Here is a 16,346-nt window from a genome sequence, read left to right on the forward strand (position 1 = left end):
AAAAAAATTTGGCCAGGAATGGTGGTGTATGCCTGTAATCCAAGCTACTTGGGAGGCCAAGGCTGGAGGACTGCTTGAACCCAGGAGTTGGAGGCTGCAGTGAGCTACAATCTTGCCACTGCACCTGGGCCTGGGCAACAGGGTAAGACCTTGTCTCAAACACAAAACAAAAACAACTATGAATGACACATTAGGGAAATCCAGATATGCCTGGGTATTAAATGGTGTTGAGGAACTGTTCATTTTCTGATCAGATAAAAGTATTGTGGCTATACAGGCTTATATTGACTATAGGAGCTGCAGTACTTCAAAGTGAAGAGTCAAGTCTCTGCAGCTTCCTTACTGATATTTATATATGCACACATAAATAAGGCCAGTGTTGCAATATGTCAACGACTGTTGACTCTAGTGGTGGTGGTGGGCATACAGGCACATTCGTACACTACTCTTTCCATTTTGATTTTATTTTACGAAAAGTTGCAAGTACACCACCCTTCAGAGGCACTGACTACCACCATCCCCCCTCAAACTCCAAATGACTCCACCAAGATGAAAGACACCAAGGCATGCTGGGAACTGAATATAAATTAACTTTATTACAAAAAGCAAAATGTTAGTTTCTCATTGTGAGTGGTTCAAGAAAACAAGGGTAAGAGCCCTGGCAGGAGCTGGGACCAGGATACCAGTATGCAGGCTGAGGGGCCAAAGCCCAGGCTCAGGAGCGGGCTGACAGGCACTGATTCACAACCTCCAGGAGGTGGGTGTTCTCCAGGGCAGCTGCCACCCGCTCCTTATCTGCAAGTTGCTTGTTCACTAGGTTGGAAGGAGGGTATGGAGAAGGCAGAGTCAAAGCTAGGCTCTGGCCAGAGTGCTAGCCAGCCCTACCTCTGAACCTCTGTATAGGATCTGTCCCCCGCGGCAACAGAGCCCTCCTGTCACTTCCTTCCCAGGACCACACATCTTGATAAGGCTACTTCAACCACCTGAGCCCACCTAATCTGCCTTCTTAGGATCCCTCCCCCCGGCTACCTCCTGCGCTGCTGAAGCCTGACACACTCTGGTCCTGTATATTTGGTGAGAGGGGATTTGGGAGAAGAGGACATGGTAAGCACAGGAGAGTCTTGTCAGGCCAGCTTTGGTCTAGGCTATAACCTACACTGAGGAGTCTGGCAATTTCACTCATGCAGTTACCCATCCCGTCTTGCCCATAGACTCCTGTGCAAGGGGGAAGCCTCAGACTGCTTAGGGGGTGCCCGGGCCAACACCCTCACCACCAGTCCACACTTACCTGCATGCTCTGAGGCATGGGTCCCCGGAGTAATGTGCACATCCATCTGGGAGGGAGATAACCAGGGCCTGAACACCCACCCACCGACCCACACTTTTCCCTGCAGCCCCCAGACCCTCAGGCACCATCTCCAGCTGATCCTTCCTCCTAATCATGCCTTTGGACTCTGGCCCTTCCGTTACACCCCAAACCCATCCACAAGCATTCCAATTCTTTTTTCTTTTTTTTTTTTTTTTCCGAGACTGAGTCTTGCTCTGTTGCCCAGGCTGGAGTGCAGTAGTGCGATCTTGGCTCACTGCAACCTCTGTCTCCCAGGTTCAATTTGATTCTCCTTCCTCAGCCACCCGTGTAGCTGGGACCACAGGCACACGCCACCACGTCCCGCTAATTTTTGTATTTTTAGTAGAGATGAGGTTTCACCATGTTGGCTAGGCTGGTCTCCAACTCCTAACCTCAGGTGATCCACCCACCTCAGCCTCCCAAAGTGTTGGGATTACAGGCGTGAGCCACCGCGCCCGGCCCTAGCTATTCCAATTCTATCCAAAGAACTGGCCCACTACTGCTGATTTAAAGGCCTGCCTGTGCCCCACCCCTGGTCCAAACCCATCTGCCGCTCCCTGCTGCCCTTCCTGCCACACTCTTCAATACTTTTCTCCACTTTCCAGCTCAGATCTTTATTCCTGTCACATCGAGTTGGAAAGCTTCCTCCCAGTTTCCTCTCTGCTAATGGGGATCCTTCCAGGCCCCACTCTGATGTCCTCTCCATGTTCATGATCTCCTAGTCCCCATCCTCAGCAGTAGACCCTCAATGCCTGGTCCCACTCCCGGGGCTCAGCTCCAACTGACCTTGAAACGCTGAGGAAGGGAGCGCAGAAGCTTGACCTTGATGGACAGGCCAATAAGGGTGGCCATGCTGCAGTGCGGAATGGTTGGTGTGAAGGCCACAGCCACTGTACTCTCGGGGTCGCTAACCTGGTTTTGGAGGGGAGATGTCAAGAGTCAACCACCCTCAGCCCAAGGCCCCTCTTCTTAGTTTGTTGCTTTGGGCAAATCATCCAACTTCTATGGGCCTCAGTTTCAACACCCATAAAATAGGCACAATCTCCCTTCCCAAAGATACCCTTCGGTGTTCGTGAGCGTAGAGCACACCAGCTCCTGGTGCACAGAAACCTTTCTGACTCTCTGGAACAACTCGCTCCCCTCGGAAGTGACTCACCTGAACCCGCACCTGCTCTACTACGTTCAACTCCTCTAGCGTCAGTGGATGCTCCGGGTCATTGATGGAGCGAATCAGATGTGGGAAGTGAAGGAAAAGGGACACTGCGCCCTTGCCCACTCAGAATCCTCTGTCAGGAACGCCCTGCTGGAATGCGGCTCCACCAGCTGCTCTACATCACTGCTCCCCCCACCGCAAGCCCCCGGAACCCGCCCGCGCCCAGCAGCGGCGGATATCGAAGATCTCGCGTGCGTCGATGCTGTCGGGAACCTGCTCGTCCTCCTCGCCCGCCGTCACGGGCCGCTCCCCAGAGCGCTGGTAGATGAGGGGGTTGGCATTCTCCAGGAGGCCGCCGCCGACCACACCGCCGCCTACCATCGCGGAACCACCACCGCAGATCATAGCAGGCGTGCGCTTCCGCTCCTACCCGCGCACTTCCGGAGAACGGGAAGGGGGCGTGGTGTGGCGACGGGGTAGCGCGAGGGTCACGCCGCGTTGTGGGTTCTCCGCCTGAGGTGTGAGAGAAGCGGTGACCACGGCGCTGGCTGCTGGGACACGGGAACATGATGATCTCTGGAGCAAAGGCGCTGAGAAGGGACCCTGGCGGCGCTGGGTCGTGCGAGCCAGTAGCGGGCTGAAACGTAGAGGCCAGAGCCAGGTCTTAGGGGGCACCAAAGGCGATCGGAGGTGATCCCCACACCCCTTCCTCCTGAAAGTCAGGCTGGCCGGGAGCTCCCGTATCCAGGACGGTTGGTCGCCTCTGGCCTGGCAGGTCTCCTAGTGTCTCGGGACCTCCCGGTGACGCGCCTGCCTCCCCTGCTGCACCATAGCCCCGGGAGTACGGCGTCCCCATCGCTCGGACCGGCAGGCGCTCGTGAAATGTTTGTCAAGTGGATAAATGACCATGGCCATGGTCTCCGTGGGAGGTGAGGAAACTGAAAGCCACCAAGGCAAAGGGGGGCGCTCCTTAAGAAGTGCCGCGGTCACGTGTACGTTTCAAAAGAAGGGCGTGACTGAGTAGGGAGGGGACCGCGGAAACCCTCAAACCCTGGACTGTAAGGGGATGAGGGGCCGTGAAGGGGAACCCAGGAAACTGAGTCCTGAAAGCAAGGAGGAGCTTCCAGAATGAAGGGCGCCATCACGCCTCCCTGCCTTTGCTCAAGCGGTTCCTTCACCCCGATCAAGTTCTTTCCCATTTCTCCACCTGTGGGGATCCTGAACGTGCACCTCCTCAGAGAAGCCCTCCTTGGGTCTCCAGTTCTAGTTTATTGCTCCCTCCTATCGATTCCCCAGCACGCTCATCGGGCCTGTGGACAAGGACCGGTTTGAGGAGAGGATTCTCTGGATCGCGGAGGGACTACAGAAGCCGCGCAGCCCCTTCCCAGGATGCCAAAGGGGCCTGGGCAGAAGGGAAGTGGCCGTGCCCGGGCCTGCCTGCCACTAGATCCCCACCCACCTATGACTGCTCAGTCCTGCTGTCCTGCTCTCCTACCAGACCCACCTTTCCTTGGCCCAAGCCAGCGCACCCCGCCCACTCCCTGCCCAGTCCAAACTCCGAGGCTGGGCGAGGCACTGATCCACGGCTGGAACGACCTGGGGCAGCCTCTGGGTGAACAGCAGCGTGACCGCCGGCAGAGAACCGAGACCAGCGAGCCGACCATGAGGCTGCACCGACTTCGCGCGCGGCTGAGCGCGGTGGCCTGTGGGCTCCTGCTGCTTCTAGTCCACGGCCAGGGTGAGGCTCCCGCGGAGGGGCGACAGAGACTGGGCTCAGATCTGCCAAATGCTGCGGAGGCAGAACCTGACAGTGCGGGGAGGGAAGGTGCCTGAGAGGTAGGAGCTGGTGGAGATGACAGCGTGGAACTCGTGAGCCCTACGCGACGCCTCCCCGCCGCCCAAGGTGGGCTCCTAGAAGCGCAGAAAGGGTCGGGCTGCGGGACACCACGGCGAGGAGCCAGCGGAGTACAGGGGCCCCAGGAGCGCCGGGACGTGCCAGGCCGGGTCGGCAGCCTTGGGCCGGAGTGGGTGAGGGATTGGGGGTGCGGGGATTCAGTCCATTTCCCTCTTATGATTGGGGCTGTAGCCAGTGCTGCTGGCCGGTAATAACAATAACAGCTTCTCGCAGCATCTGGCTGTATGTGGCGTCATTGGCCAGGGGGGCGCTCTGACCCCTCCAAAGGGGCCTCAGAAAAGGTTAGTAGTCCTTGGGGAACAGAAGCCTCCAGGCCCCAAATCCGAAAACAGATCTAAGATGCTGCAGTAGTTGGGTGCGGTTGACTTACGCCTGTAATCCCAGCACATTGGAAGGCGGAGGGGGAGAATCACTTGAGCCCAGGATTTGGAGGCCAGCCTGGGCAACATAGTGAGATTCGCTCGGTGTGTACAAAAAATTAGAAGAAATCAGTGGGCTGTGGTGCCTGTGACCTGTAGTCCCAGCTACTTGGGAGGCTGAGGTGGGAGGATCACTTTAGCAGGGGAGGTTGAGGCTGCAGTGAGCCTTCATTGCACTATTGCACTCCAGCCTGGGTGAAAAAGCAAAAATCTGTCACAAAAAAAAAAAAAAAAAAAAGCCAAAAAGCTCGTGGTGTCCCTGACACCATTTATCTCAACCTGGGGAAGGGCACAGCTTGGCTTCCAGGGCAAAGGTGAAGGCTCTGTGTGACTGCCAGGCTTCTCCAGGCCCTTATCAGAAGCTGGGGGAGTGTTTCGGCCTTTGGTCCTCTCAACTGAAACTCTCCTAAGTGTATGATCTGACTGCCTCTCCCGACCCTTTCCCAATTTAATCTGCCCAGGTGGAGTCCATACCCCCGCCCCATGGTGCACTCCTGCAGGGCTTCCTCCCGTGCCTGCCCTTGACCACGTTCTAGAGTTCACCAGGAGCCCAGCAGGAAGATCTGCCTGGCCTCACAGATGGCTACCTTTTAAAATACTTTGGGCCAGGCACAGTGGCTCACACCTGTTATCCCAGCACTTTGAGAGGCAGAGATAGGAGGATCGCTTGAGGCTAGGAGTTACAGACCAGCTTGGGCAACAAGACTTGTCTCTACCAAAAAAAAAAAAAAAAAAAAAAAAGTCAGGCATGGTGGCAGACAGCTGTACTCCTAGCCACTCAGGAGGCTGAGGCGGGAGGATCTCAAGTCCAGGAGGTGGAGAGCTGTAATCACACTACTGCCCTCCAACCTGGGCAACAGATAGAGACCTTGTCTGACAAATATATATATATATATACACACACACACATATATATATACACATATATATACACATATATACATACATATATACATACATATATACATATATACATATATACATATATACACACATATACATATATATACATATATATACACATATACATATATATACATATATATATATACACACATTTTGGGTTGGACCCACAATCAGAAAAAATAATTGGCAAGCCATAGGAGGGTACAGGTGATGTGTGCCATACTCTTTTTACCCAACCAGTCCTGGCTTCTCAGTGGCCATCAAAGTCCCCATGGCCCACACTGGAAACTGCTTGTTGACACTGCAGTACACACAGTGCCCAGCAGTTTACACAAGAATAGATGTATGCACTTGTCATTGATTTTCATCCAAACGGTCATAAACTCACCCACTTTCTGGGGCCAGGCTTTTCCACTTTCTAACACGAGGGGTGGCCTCCACACACCCCTACATGGTAGAGCTTCTTCATACTGATTAGTGGAAGGGCTTCTCTCAAGGATGAAGCAAGTAATGAATCTCTATATTACATGAGTTGATGTAACAGGTCTCTAACCAGGGACATTTCAGCAGGTGATGTCCTTTGCTGTAACAAACATCAGGCATCAGTGGCCAGTGGCCACAGAGAATTACCTGGATAGACATCCCCTCCAGCAAGGAATCATGTGTAGGAGCATGTTACTCGGGAGAGGAATGGGTCTTTTGACTTGGAGACATTGTTAAAATGTCCTCTCTGGTGTCTGTAAATGTCTACTGACCCTGGCCTCACCCACACCGGGTGGCATCAAACATATTGATCCATGTTGAACTGACAGGTGTAGGGTGGCATTAGCTCCCTAAGGCTGTTTTCGCTTTTTGACTTTTTTTTTTTTCTTGAGACAGAGTCTCACTTTGTCACCCAGGCTGGAGTGCAGTGGTGCCATCTCGAGTTACTGCAACCTCTGCTTCCTGGGTTCAAGCGATTCTCATGCCTCAGCCTCCCAAATACCTGGGTCTACAGGCACGGGCCACCATGCCCAGCTAATTTTTGTATCTTTTGGTAGAGATGGGGTTTCACCATGTTGGCCAGGCTAGTCTCGAACTCCTAACCTCAAGTGATCCACCCGCCTCGGCCTCCCAAAGTGCTGGGATTACAGACGTCCGCCACCATGACTGGCCTGTTTTTTGACTTTTTATTATGGAACTGGGCTCAGATCTTACAGAAAGCAGAACCTGAGATTCCAAAAGGGAAGATGCCAAGCAGGTGGGAGCTAGTGGCAATAACAACAGCAGGTGAACCTCCCTGAGGCACAGAGAGGGTCAAGGCTGCTCGAGGGTTGCACAGCACCAAAGGATGAGCCAAGTCTGAGGTAGAAAGAGTAGTATAACAAATCCAATGTACCCATTGTCCACCTTCAGCAATGACGAAGATCTTGTTTCTGTTTTAAATTAGCTTTCTCAGGTTGAATATAAGCTGGTGTTTTCTGGATGGCCACCTCTCTCTTTCACCATCATTTGAAACAAATCCCAGACATGATATCATCTGTAAATCTTTCATCATGTCCTACTAAAAGAAAAGGAACATATATATGTATGTGTGTATTTCCACAACATAATATGTTCTCAATTTAATCAAATATATAGTCAAGTGTTTTTTAATATTTATAAATGATACTTGTATTAATACAAGTTTTTAAAAAATAAATCAGGATTAAATAAGGTTCATAATTTGCAAATTGGTAGTTTTTTTTTTTTTTGAGATGGAGTCTCACTCTGTCACCCAGGCTCACTGCAGCATCCATCTCCAGGGTTCAAGGGATCCTCATGCCTCAGCCTCCCAAGCGGCTTTAATTACAGGCACACACCACCACACGTGAGTACTTTTTGTATTTTTAGTACAGACAGGGTTTCACCGTGTTGACCAGGCTGGTTTCGAACTCCTGACCTCAGGGGATCCACCCACCTTGACCTCCCAAAGTGCTGGGATTATAGGCATAAGCCTCCATGCATGGCCAATTTTCTTGTTTTATACTTAGGAGTAGAATTGCTCAGTCATATGGCAACTCTATGTTTAATCTCAGAAAAACTGCCAGACTGTTTTCCAAAGCAGCTGCACCATTTTACCTTCCCACTGGCAATGTATGAAAGTTCCAAGTTTTCCACATCCTTACCAACACTTGTTATTATCTGTCATTTTTATGTGCTTCTTGAATCTCTTTCAGTCTTCAGATTTACCCTCTGCCTCTCTTTTATTTTCTTTCTAAATTTTGTTGCATGTTGAAGAAACCAGTTTATTTGTTCTGGAGAGGATCCCACCATTCAGGTTTTGCTGATTGCATCCCGGCAGAGTCTTCTTAACTGTTCTTCTGTCCCCTGTCGACCCTGTAAACTTGTATTTATATTCTAGAGGCATAATCAGATTTGGGTTTTAGGTTTTATTTATTTTATTTTGTTTTGTTTTTTGGAGGGCTACTTCACCTGTGGTGCTGCATACTTCTGATAGAAAATATGTAACATCTGATTGTCTTGCTTGTTGGGATACCACAAAATGAGTGGTTGACATCACAGTGAGAATTCAATGTGCATTTCTCTTACTATAAATTAGATAAAGCTCTCTTTGTTTATTTGAGAGACACTGAATTTGTATCACTTATTCTGAACATATTCCTATGCTGCTTTTCCTTTTGTGTAGCTGGCATATTCTTTGTAGAAATTCTGTATCTATTAAGAGGACTAACTTTCTCTCTTAGGTGATTTTCAATTACTTGCTCCCTCCCTGATCCCCACAGCAGATAGGCTGTGTTTTGTTTTTTTTTTTCGTTTTTTTTTTTTTTTTTTTTTTTGAGACAGGTTCTCACTCTGTCACCCAGGCTGGAGTGCAGTGACGCGATCACGGTTCAATGTAGTCTCAACCTCCCAGGCTCATGCAGTCTTCCCACCTCAGCTTGCTAAATAGCTGGGACTACAGGCATGCACCACCACACCCCGCTAATTTATTTTCTTGATTTTGTTGCAGAGACAGAGTTCCACTAGGGTCCCCAGGCCAGGTGCAGTGGTTTTTCTGTCCCAGCCACAGCCATACTTTTCTCTTGCACTGCTTTTCACCAACATCACTCACGGTTTCGAGGATGCTTTCTTTATGTCATTTCTTGCCACCTTGGGCATGACATCCCTGAGGACAGGAAACCTGCCTGCCCAATTCCCACCATCATCCTACTGTCACATGACCTGGCCTACGGTTGAAGGACACTCTAGTCCCATCAAGGGCATGTGACCCTTTGTTTGAAGGTCGTAGGGCTGAATGATGATGCCCGGCCCCAAGGAGCCTCAGCCTGGTGGGATGGAGACAAGCCCAGGAAGCCAGAGGGGGAAGGGAGTGTTACAGGCAGGAAGTTTGTAAAGCCCGTGTTTATAGATCAGGGTCCCTTGAGCTGAGCTGAGGATGGCAAGGAGGCGGCAATACCAACAGTCTGGGAGGGCAGCTGATTGGTCAAACCCAACAATGTTGTCTATCTCTCTGCCTACAGGCCAGGACTCTACCAGTCCCATCCGGACCACACACACGGGGCAGGTGGTGGGGAGTCTTGTCCATGTCAAGGGCGCCGATGCCGGGGTCCATACCTTCCTGGGAATTCCCTTTGCCAAGCCACCTCTAGGTCTGCTGCGATTTGCACCGCCTGAGCCCCCTGAATCTTGGAGTGGTGTGAGGGATGGAACCACCCATCCGGCTGTGTAAGCTCTCCCAGGGGTCCAGGGAATTCCAGGCCCTGGGGCACGGGTTGGGGTGCTCTGAGCTCAGCTAGGCTGCAGTTGTCATTTCATCTAAACCCCCATAGCCAGTTTTCCTTCTGAGTTTCGTGGATTCCCACGTGCATTTTTCCAATGAGCGTGCTGAGGCTTGGGAGGGCAGAATAACTTCTCAGACTCCTGGATCAGAGCTTGGCATTCAGAGGACATTGGCTCCAGGTGGTGAAGGGAGGGGCAGAGACACACATATCTCCCCAGATTCTGGTTATGCCGAGCGTTCTCTGCCACCAGTGGCAGGTGTCCCTGGGAAAGGTTCGTGTTGGCTCTATGAATCTTGTAGGAGCCCCTAACTCTAGTGGCAGATGTTGCAAATAGCTGAAGAGAACAGTAGTGGTAGCTTTCTGGGGACCCGCACTCTCCATAGTCACTGTGTCCACTGACAGGGCCAGGAGCCATTTGCCAAGAGACGTGTATATTTTTCCAACTGGAGGCCGTGTGGAATGATGAGTTTTTGAGAGTTTAGACTTGGGATGAGGGACATCCCACTGCCCTTCTCATGAGAAATTAACATCCATTCACTCATGTAGCACACATATGTGGGCTACTCCCCTGTTCCAGGCCTGTGGGGGTACAGCGATATAGTGGTGAATATCAACACATGCAGCCAATGGTTCTCATAGAAACCCCTAAGAGTCAAGGTTTCCAGCGTCGGGAGGAATGATACCCAAGGTCCTCAATAACCTCGAGGCCTCCCTGGAAGTCCAAGCTCCATCCCAGCTTCCCCAGAGCCTGTGGCCTGTAACTTGGTGGGAAGAGATTTTTGAGAGGGATCATGTGTGAACAGGGTATTGTGGGAAGGGGCTGAGGGTGGCTGGGAGCACATCTGAATCGAGGGTCTCATTTTGGCCACGATCTGGCTGCTGGACTGATTGTTTGCCCTGGTTACCAGGTGTCTGCAGGACCTCACCACAATGGATTCAGAGGTTCAGAACCAAGTCAATGTGACCATCCCTTCCATCTCCATGTCCGAGGACTGCCTGTACCTCAGCATCTACACGCCGGCCCATAGCCATGAAGGCTCTAACCTGCCGGTGGGTGTCTGGACACACAGTTCCCTGCAGGTTGGAGGACAGTTCTTCTGCAAGAAGCTAGAAAGGCAATATTAGCTCAGGCCCTGCTGCAGAGTGGATGCTGCTGAGAAGCTTCTCACTACCAGGTCCAAGAAATGCTCCTTACCCAGGCTGGGCAGCTGGCCCCTGGACGTGGGATCACAGAGTTCTGGCTGCTCCCAGAGGTCAAAGGCTGTGGCTCTGGGCTGGACCCAGGACTCACCCAGCCAACTAATGCCAGGAGATCCACTCAAGTGCCCAAGGGCTGCACCTTGAGGTGACCAACAACCCCAGCCATGGATAATCTGTTGGGCCTATGAGAATGGGCACACACAAAAACTTTTTTGTTAGAGATGGCATCATGCTCTGTTGCCCAGGCTAGAATGCAGTGGCATGAACGTAGCTCTCTGTAGCCTCGAATTCCTGGATGATCCTCCCATCTGAGCCTCTCGAGTGGCTGGGACTACTGGCCTATTCCACCATGCCTGGCTAATTTTTAAAACATTTTCTGTTGAAACAGGGTCTCACTATGTGGTTCAGGCTAAGGACATTTTTGATTAATGTTCATGTGGAGCCATCAGGGAGACACCCCTTTTCTTTTCACTTTTGTGAGTTTTCTGGGGCTAATGAAACCAGGCTTTGATACAGGTGGTCGATCCCAAAAGATGTGAGTCCTGGTCTTCCTGATAGATCTTGGGTGCCTAGTCTGTGGCCCACGTAATGAATTTGTGCTGGGGTTCTAATGGGGAGGTAGACAGAGGCAAAGCACTGGTTGGTCTAGGTAGTGGCCCTGGTGGGGTTCTGGCTGGGTGGGAGCATGGTGGTAGCTGCCTTGATTTCCCCAGGTGATGGTGTGGATCCACGGTGGTGGGCTTGCTTTTGGCATGGCTTCCATGTATGATGGTTCCATGCTGGCCGCCTTGGAGGACGTGGTGGTGGTCACCATCCAGTACCGCCTGGGTGTCCTGGGCTTCTTCAGGTGAGACTAGGGCTGGGCTCAGCAATGTGGGTTGAGTGGGGCCAGGACAGCCCTGTGATCCCTGTCTCTGCTACTTCTCAGCACTGGAGACAAACATGCAACCGGCAACTGGGGCTATCTGGACCAAGTGGCCGCACTACGCTGGGTCCGGCAGAATATCGCCCACTTTGGAGGCAACCCTGACCGTGTCACCATTTTTGGCGAGTCTGCAGGTGGCACGAGTGTATCTTCACTTGTTTTGTCCCCTATATCCCAAGGACTCTTCCATGGGGCCATCATGGAGAGTGGCGTGGCCCTCCTGCCTGGCCTCATTGCCAGCTCGGCTGATGTCATCTCCATGGTGAGTGCCCTCAGCTGCAGAGGCCTAGGCCTGCTACCTCCCCTCATACTCCTCAGAGCCTCTGTCTGTTAAACAGGGGTGACAAGGGCCATCGGAGAGCATGATCCAGGAGCTGCTGCCTACCGTGGAATTGCTGGGGGGCTCCAGGGTCAGAATGCGCATCCTTCTGCCATTGCAGAGGCCGAGCTTGTTCTGTGACCTCTGTGCAAAGTTGTCACCCCAGGGATCCCCATCATGAGGAGAACCATTTAGGCAGATGGGATGGCCCCTCTGTCTGGGACTTCTGAGTTGGAACAGTATCAGAACTGCAGGAATTCATACGCAGTACCCTCTGAGATTTGGGGTGCCCCTATCCTTGGCCAGGGCCTTGGGCAAACTCCTCTCCTCTACCGGGAAGGATGAGCCAGCCCCTGCCTGGTCCCTTTGCAGGTGGTGGCCAATCTGTCTGCCTGTGACCACGTTGACTCTGAGGCCCTGGTGGGCTGCCTGCGGGGCAAGAGTAAAGAGGAGATTCTTGCAATTAACAAGGTCGGTCTAAACGGATGTGGGTGTAGAGGAAGGGGTGCAATAGGCATGGGGCTGGCAGGCCTGCATGCCCCTCATATTCCCTGAGCACATTACCTCATCTGCTTGCCTGGGTGTCATAGTCCTGGGTGGGGACTGAAGGTTGTTGCATGCCTGAGCCAGGCATTGACCTCCTGGGGTGGATATGAGCATCCGGGGATGAACCGGGAAGGAGTGGAAGGTACTCAGACGGCATCAGAAGATGTCTGGGACCTGATCTTGTTCCCTAACCTTGCATTTCCCCTCAGCCTTTCGACATGATGATCCCCGGAGTGGTGGATGGGATCTTCCTGCCCAGGCACCCCCAGGAGCTGCTGGCCTCTGCCGACTTTCAACATGTTCCCAGCATCATTGGTGTCAACAATGATGAATTCGGCTGGATTATCCCCAAGGTGAGGCCAAATCCAAGCCCTCAAGTGCCTGGGGAGCCCATCTGGTAGTGGGGGGTGTTCAGGGCTTCAGAGCTCCAGGCTTATTCCATCCCCAACTACTGACTCTCTCCTGGCTTCCTAGGTCACAAGTATCTATGACACCCAGAAGGAAATGCACAGAGAGGCCTCCCAGGCTGCTCTGCAGGAAATGTTAAGGCTAATGGTAAGGCTCCTGGGGTCCCTCGTCAATGGAGACAGGCTCCTCTCCTGTCCTGAGGCAGAGGAAATCCAACCCCCAGATACCCTGCCTATGTAGTGACCCCCATGAGCAAAGGCCTGGGTGTGTGTGTGCTTGGGGGTGGGGTCACCTCAGAGCCTCGCCTTTGCTCCCCCTTCCTATTGCATCTCATGGTCCATCTCCCCAAGCCCGAGGCCACCTCCTCCCTGCTTCTGGCATTCAGTCTAACCTGCCTTTTCCTGATCCACCTGGGGTAGATGTTGCCTCCTACATTTGGTGACCTGCTGATGGAGGAGTACATTGAGGACAATGGGGATCCCAAGACCCTCCAAGCTCAGTTCCAGGAGTTGATGGCGGACTCCATGTTTGTGATCCCTGCACTCCAAGTAGCACATTTTCAGTGTGAGTATATTTGGACCTAAGGCCTGGCTGTCAGGGTACAGCTCAGGGCTGTGGGTTCCAGGTGAGACCTGTTGCTTTCCAGGTCCCCACTCATTTTTATTGGGCCCCTGAGACACTTGACGTCCGTCATTGCAGTAAATCCTCATGGCTAGCCCAAGAGACAGACATTTCCCCATTTCACAGATGAGGAAATTGAAGTTAGGGACCTTCAGTGACTTGCCCAAGATGACACAGCTAAGAAGTCCGAGGCCATGATTTATCCCAAGTCTCTTCCTCTGCTCCTTCCCCAGCCTGGGGCTCCACACCCCACTGTCCAGATTCCAGCCAGCTTTGGACCTAGGTATCTTATCACCATAGGTGAGGCAAGAAGTCTTCAGGGGAGGGGCCACCGTGTCATGGGCTGTCCATCCCACAGGTTCCCGGGCCCCTGTGTACTTCTACGAGTTCCAGCATCAGCCGAGCTGGCTCAAGAACATCAGGCCGCCGCACGTGAAGGCAGACCATGGTGATGAACTTCCTTTTGTTTTTGGAACTTTCTTCTGGGGCAACTACGGTGAGTCTTCTTCCTTTCCCCGGAGGTGGGCCGGGACCCTGGCTGGGTCCCTGAAGGGTGATTGATTGTCCTCACTGCCCAGATAAGGAAACTGAGGCTCAGAGAGAGGATGAGATCATGTGTCCAAGGTTTTGCAGCTCCAAAGGCTGCGCCAGGATTAGAATTAACTACTCTTCAGACTGTGGCCTGTGCTCCCTCCGCCTCTCCCCACCCATGGGTGTCTGGCCTGGTGCAGAGCAGGTGTTTCACGGACATGTTTGTTTCTTCAATGACTCCCAGTGTCAGAAGGAAGAAGGGGCCTTCAGGGCCAGGAAGGAGCCCAGGATGGAGTCAGCCAGAGCTTGGACTAAGGGGAAAGTTTGGAAAAGGGGAGGGCTGGCTCCTAAGGGCAGTGGGAGAAAAAGCAGAGAAGCGGGACTGGGGACAGAGGGCAAATGGGCCAAGGACAAGCTCCACCTGGGATGCTGAGGTGGGACATCCTGACCAAGACACATGTCCCCGTTCTCTCTGCAGTTAAATTCACTGAGGAGGAGGAGCGGCTAAGCAGGAAGATGATGAAGTACTGGGCCAACTTTGCTCGTAACGGGTGAGACTGTACACCCCTGCCTCAACCTCCCTGGGTTGGGGGACTTGTGCCTATCCAGCAATCTCCTAGTCGGGGTGACCTCACGAGCACACCCCCATCCTTCGTCACATGATAGCCCCTTCCTCAGCTCCGGGACCCACTTGGACAGGGTGGGGGTGCTGTGGGGCAGTGGACACGCTCCATCTCTCCGGTCTACCTGGAGGGTGGGCGCCAGTGCTGTGCCACCGTCAGGGCCTCCCTCTCAGAGAGAGGGACACAACAGAGCCGGCCGCCCCGCCTCCACTGGTGCTGACACTAGCTGGAGGGAGTTTGTTTCCTGTTTCTGGAAGCCTCCCCGCTCATTCCCCAAGCCCACCTGGCCTGCTTGGCTGCCTTGCCTGACCAGACTCAGGGTGCTCAGGTCTGGGCTCCGGGGGCTCAGAGTGACCCTCATACCGCCCTGCTGGGACGGCATGTCTACAGGAACCCCAACGGCGAGGGTCTGCTACACTGGCCGCTGTTCGACCAGGAGGAGCAATACCTGCAGCTGAACCTACAGCCTGCGGTGGGCCGGGCTCTGAAGGCCCACAGGCTCCAGTTCTGGAAGAAGGTGCTGCCCCAGAAGATCCAGGAGCTCAAGGAGCCTGAAGAGAGACACACAGAGCTGTAGCTCCCTGTGCCGGGGAGGAGGGGGTGGGTTCGCTGACAGGCGAGGGTCAGCCTGCTGTGCCCACACACACCCACTAAGGAGAAAGAAGTTGATTCCTTCATTCACTTAGCCATTCATTCATTCTTGCATCCATCCATTCAGAAAGCATTTATGAAGAACTTACTCAGGCATGATGGCTCATACCTGTAATCCCAGCTATTGGGAAGGCTGAGATGGGAGGATGGCTTGAGTTCAGAGATTTGAGACCAGCCAGGGCAACACAGTGAGACCCCTTCTCAAAAAAAAAAAAAAAAAAAAAAAAAAAGAGAGAGAGAGAAAGAGAGTGTGTGATTGAGATTAGAAGCTAAATAGGAAAGTTTTGAGCTTCAAGTTAGTGAGGAGTAAAAAAGATTTTTAAAAAGCAAAGAAAACAAAATATAAGGGAAAAAAACACAAGAAAAATAAAAATAAACAGAGAATAATCGGCCAGGCACTGTGGCTCATGCCCGCAATCCCAGCACTTTTGGGAGGTCAAGGTGGGCAGAACACCTGAGGACAGGAGTTTGAGACCAGCCTGGCCAACATGGTGAAACCCCATCTCTATGAAAAGTACAAAAATAGACGGGCACAGTGGTGGTGCCCACCTGTGATCCCAGCTACTCAGCAGGCTGAGGCAGGAGAATCACTTGAACCTGGGAGGCAGAGGTTGCAGCGAGCTGAGATTGTGCCACTGCACTCCAGCCTGGGCAACAAGAGTGAGACTCCGTTTCCAAAAAAAAAAGAGAGACTAGAAGAAGCTACTGCATGATGTTAGCTACCAAGCCTGCCACGGGTCCTCTCTTGTTAGACACACTCGATAGATCCCCCCACTGAGCTGTGGATGGGCAGACCCCAGTGGAATCCCACCCTCCCCAACACCCCACTGAGCCCTGGGCCCCCTCCTCCCTTCCTCACCTCCACCTTCTCCCTGCCTTCTCTCTTCTCTCCTCTGAGCCCCCAGGCCTTTTCCACTTTGAGGGAGGTGCTTCAAAGAATGTTGTCCACACCTAAGTGTCAGAAGCCTATGTCCGTTCATCCCTGAGAGGTCTGAAAGAATAAAAATAAATTCTAAA

General features: G+C 52.6%; 2 protein-coding genes across 10 annotated transcripts; one reads left to right on the forward strand and one right to left on the reverse strand.

Annotated features, from left to right (window-relative positions):
* Positions 1-574: 574 nt before the first annotated feature.
* On the reverse strand, positions 575-2,948 carry CIAO2B (cytosolic iron-sulfur assembly component 2B). Of its 2 annotated transcripts, XM_054453827.2 has the most exons (5): positions 2,739-2,944; positions 2,505-2,582; positions 2,135-2,260; positions 1,289-1,334; positions 575-813 (listed from the first exon to the last, which is right to left on the reverse strand). In XM_054453827.2, exons 1-5 carry the CDS (start codon positions 2,904-2,906, stop codon positions 716-718), a joined length of 516 nt encoding a protein of 171 aa, XP_054309802.1. In that variant the 5' UTR covers positions 2,907-2,944; the 3' UTR covers positions 575-715. The 2 variants fall into 2 exon arrangements, with proteins under 2 accessions (XP_054309802.1, XP_063511330.1); XM_063655260.1 differs by having other exon boundaries at positions 575-1,334; positions 2,739-2,948.
* Positions 2,807-15,563, forward strand: LOC129015596 (cocaine esterase). 8 transcript variants are annotated; one of them, XM_063655255.1, is made up of 13 exons: positions 3,009-4,404; positions 7,478-7,590; positions 9,245-9,449; positions 10,414-10,555; positions 11,419-11,552; positions 11,634-11,892; positions 12,322-12,420; positions 12,705-12,848; positions 12,970-13,050; positions 13,323-13,467; positions 13,883-14,020; positions 14,534-14,606; positions 15,069-15,563. In XM_063655255.1, exons 4-13 carry the CDS (start codon positions 10,436-10,438, stop codon positions 15,253-15,255), a joined length of 1,380 nt encoding a protein of 459 aa, XP_063511325.1. In that variant the 5' UTR covers positions 3,009-4,404; positions 7,478-7,590; positions 9,245-9,449; positions 10,414-10,435; the 3' UTR covers positions 15,256-15,563. The 8 variants fall into 8 exon arrangements, with proteins under 8 accessions (XP_054309797.2, XP_063511325.1, XP_063511328.1 ...); XM_063655258.1 differs by having other exon boundaries at positions 4,103-4,404; positions 7,502-7,590; XM_063655256.1 differs by having other exon boundaries at positions 4,103-4,404; positions 7,526-7,590.
* Positions 15,564-16,346: the final 783 nt, after the last annotated feature.

Source organism: Pongo pygmaeus, chromosome 18 (genome assembly GCF_028885625.2).
Source record: "Pongo pygmaeus isolate AG05252 chromosome 18, NHGRI_mPonPyg2-v2.0_pri, whole genome shotgun sequence".
Taxonomy (NCBI): domain Eukaryota; kingdom Metazoa; phylum Chordata; class Mammalia; order Primates; family Hominidae; genus Pongo; species Pongo pygmaeus.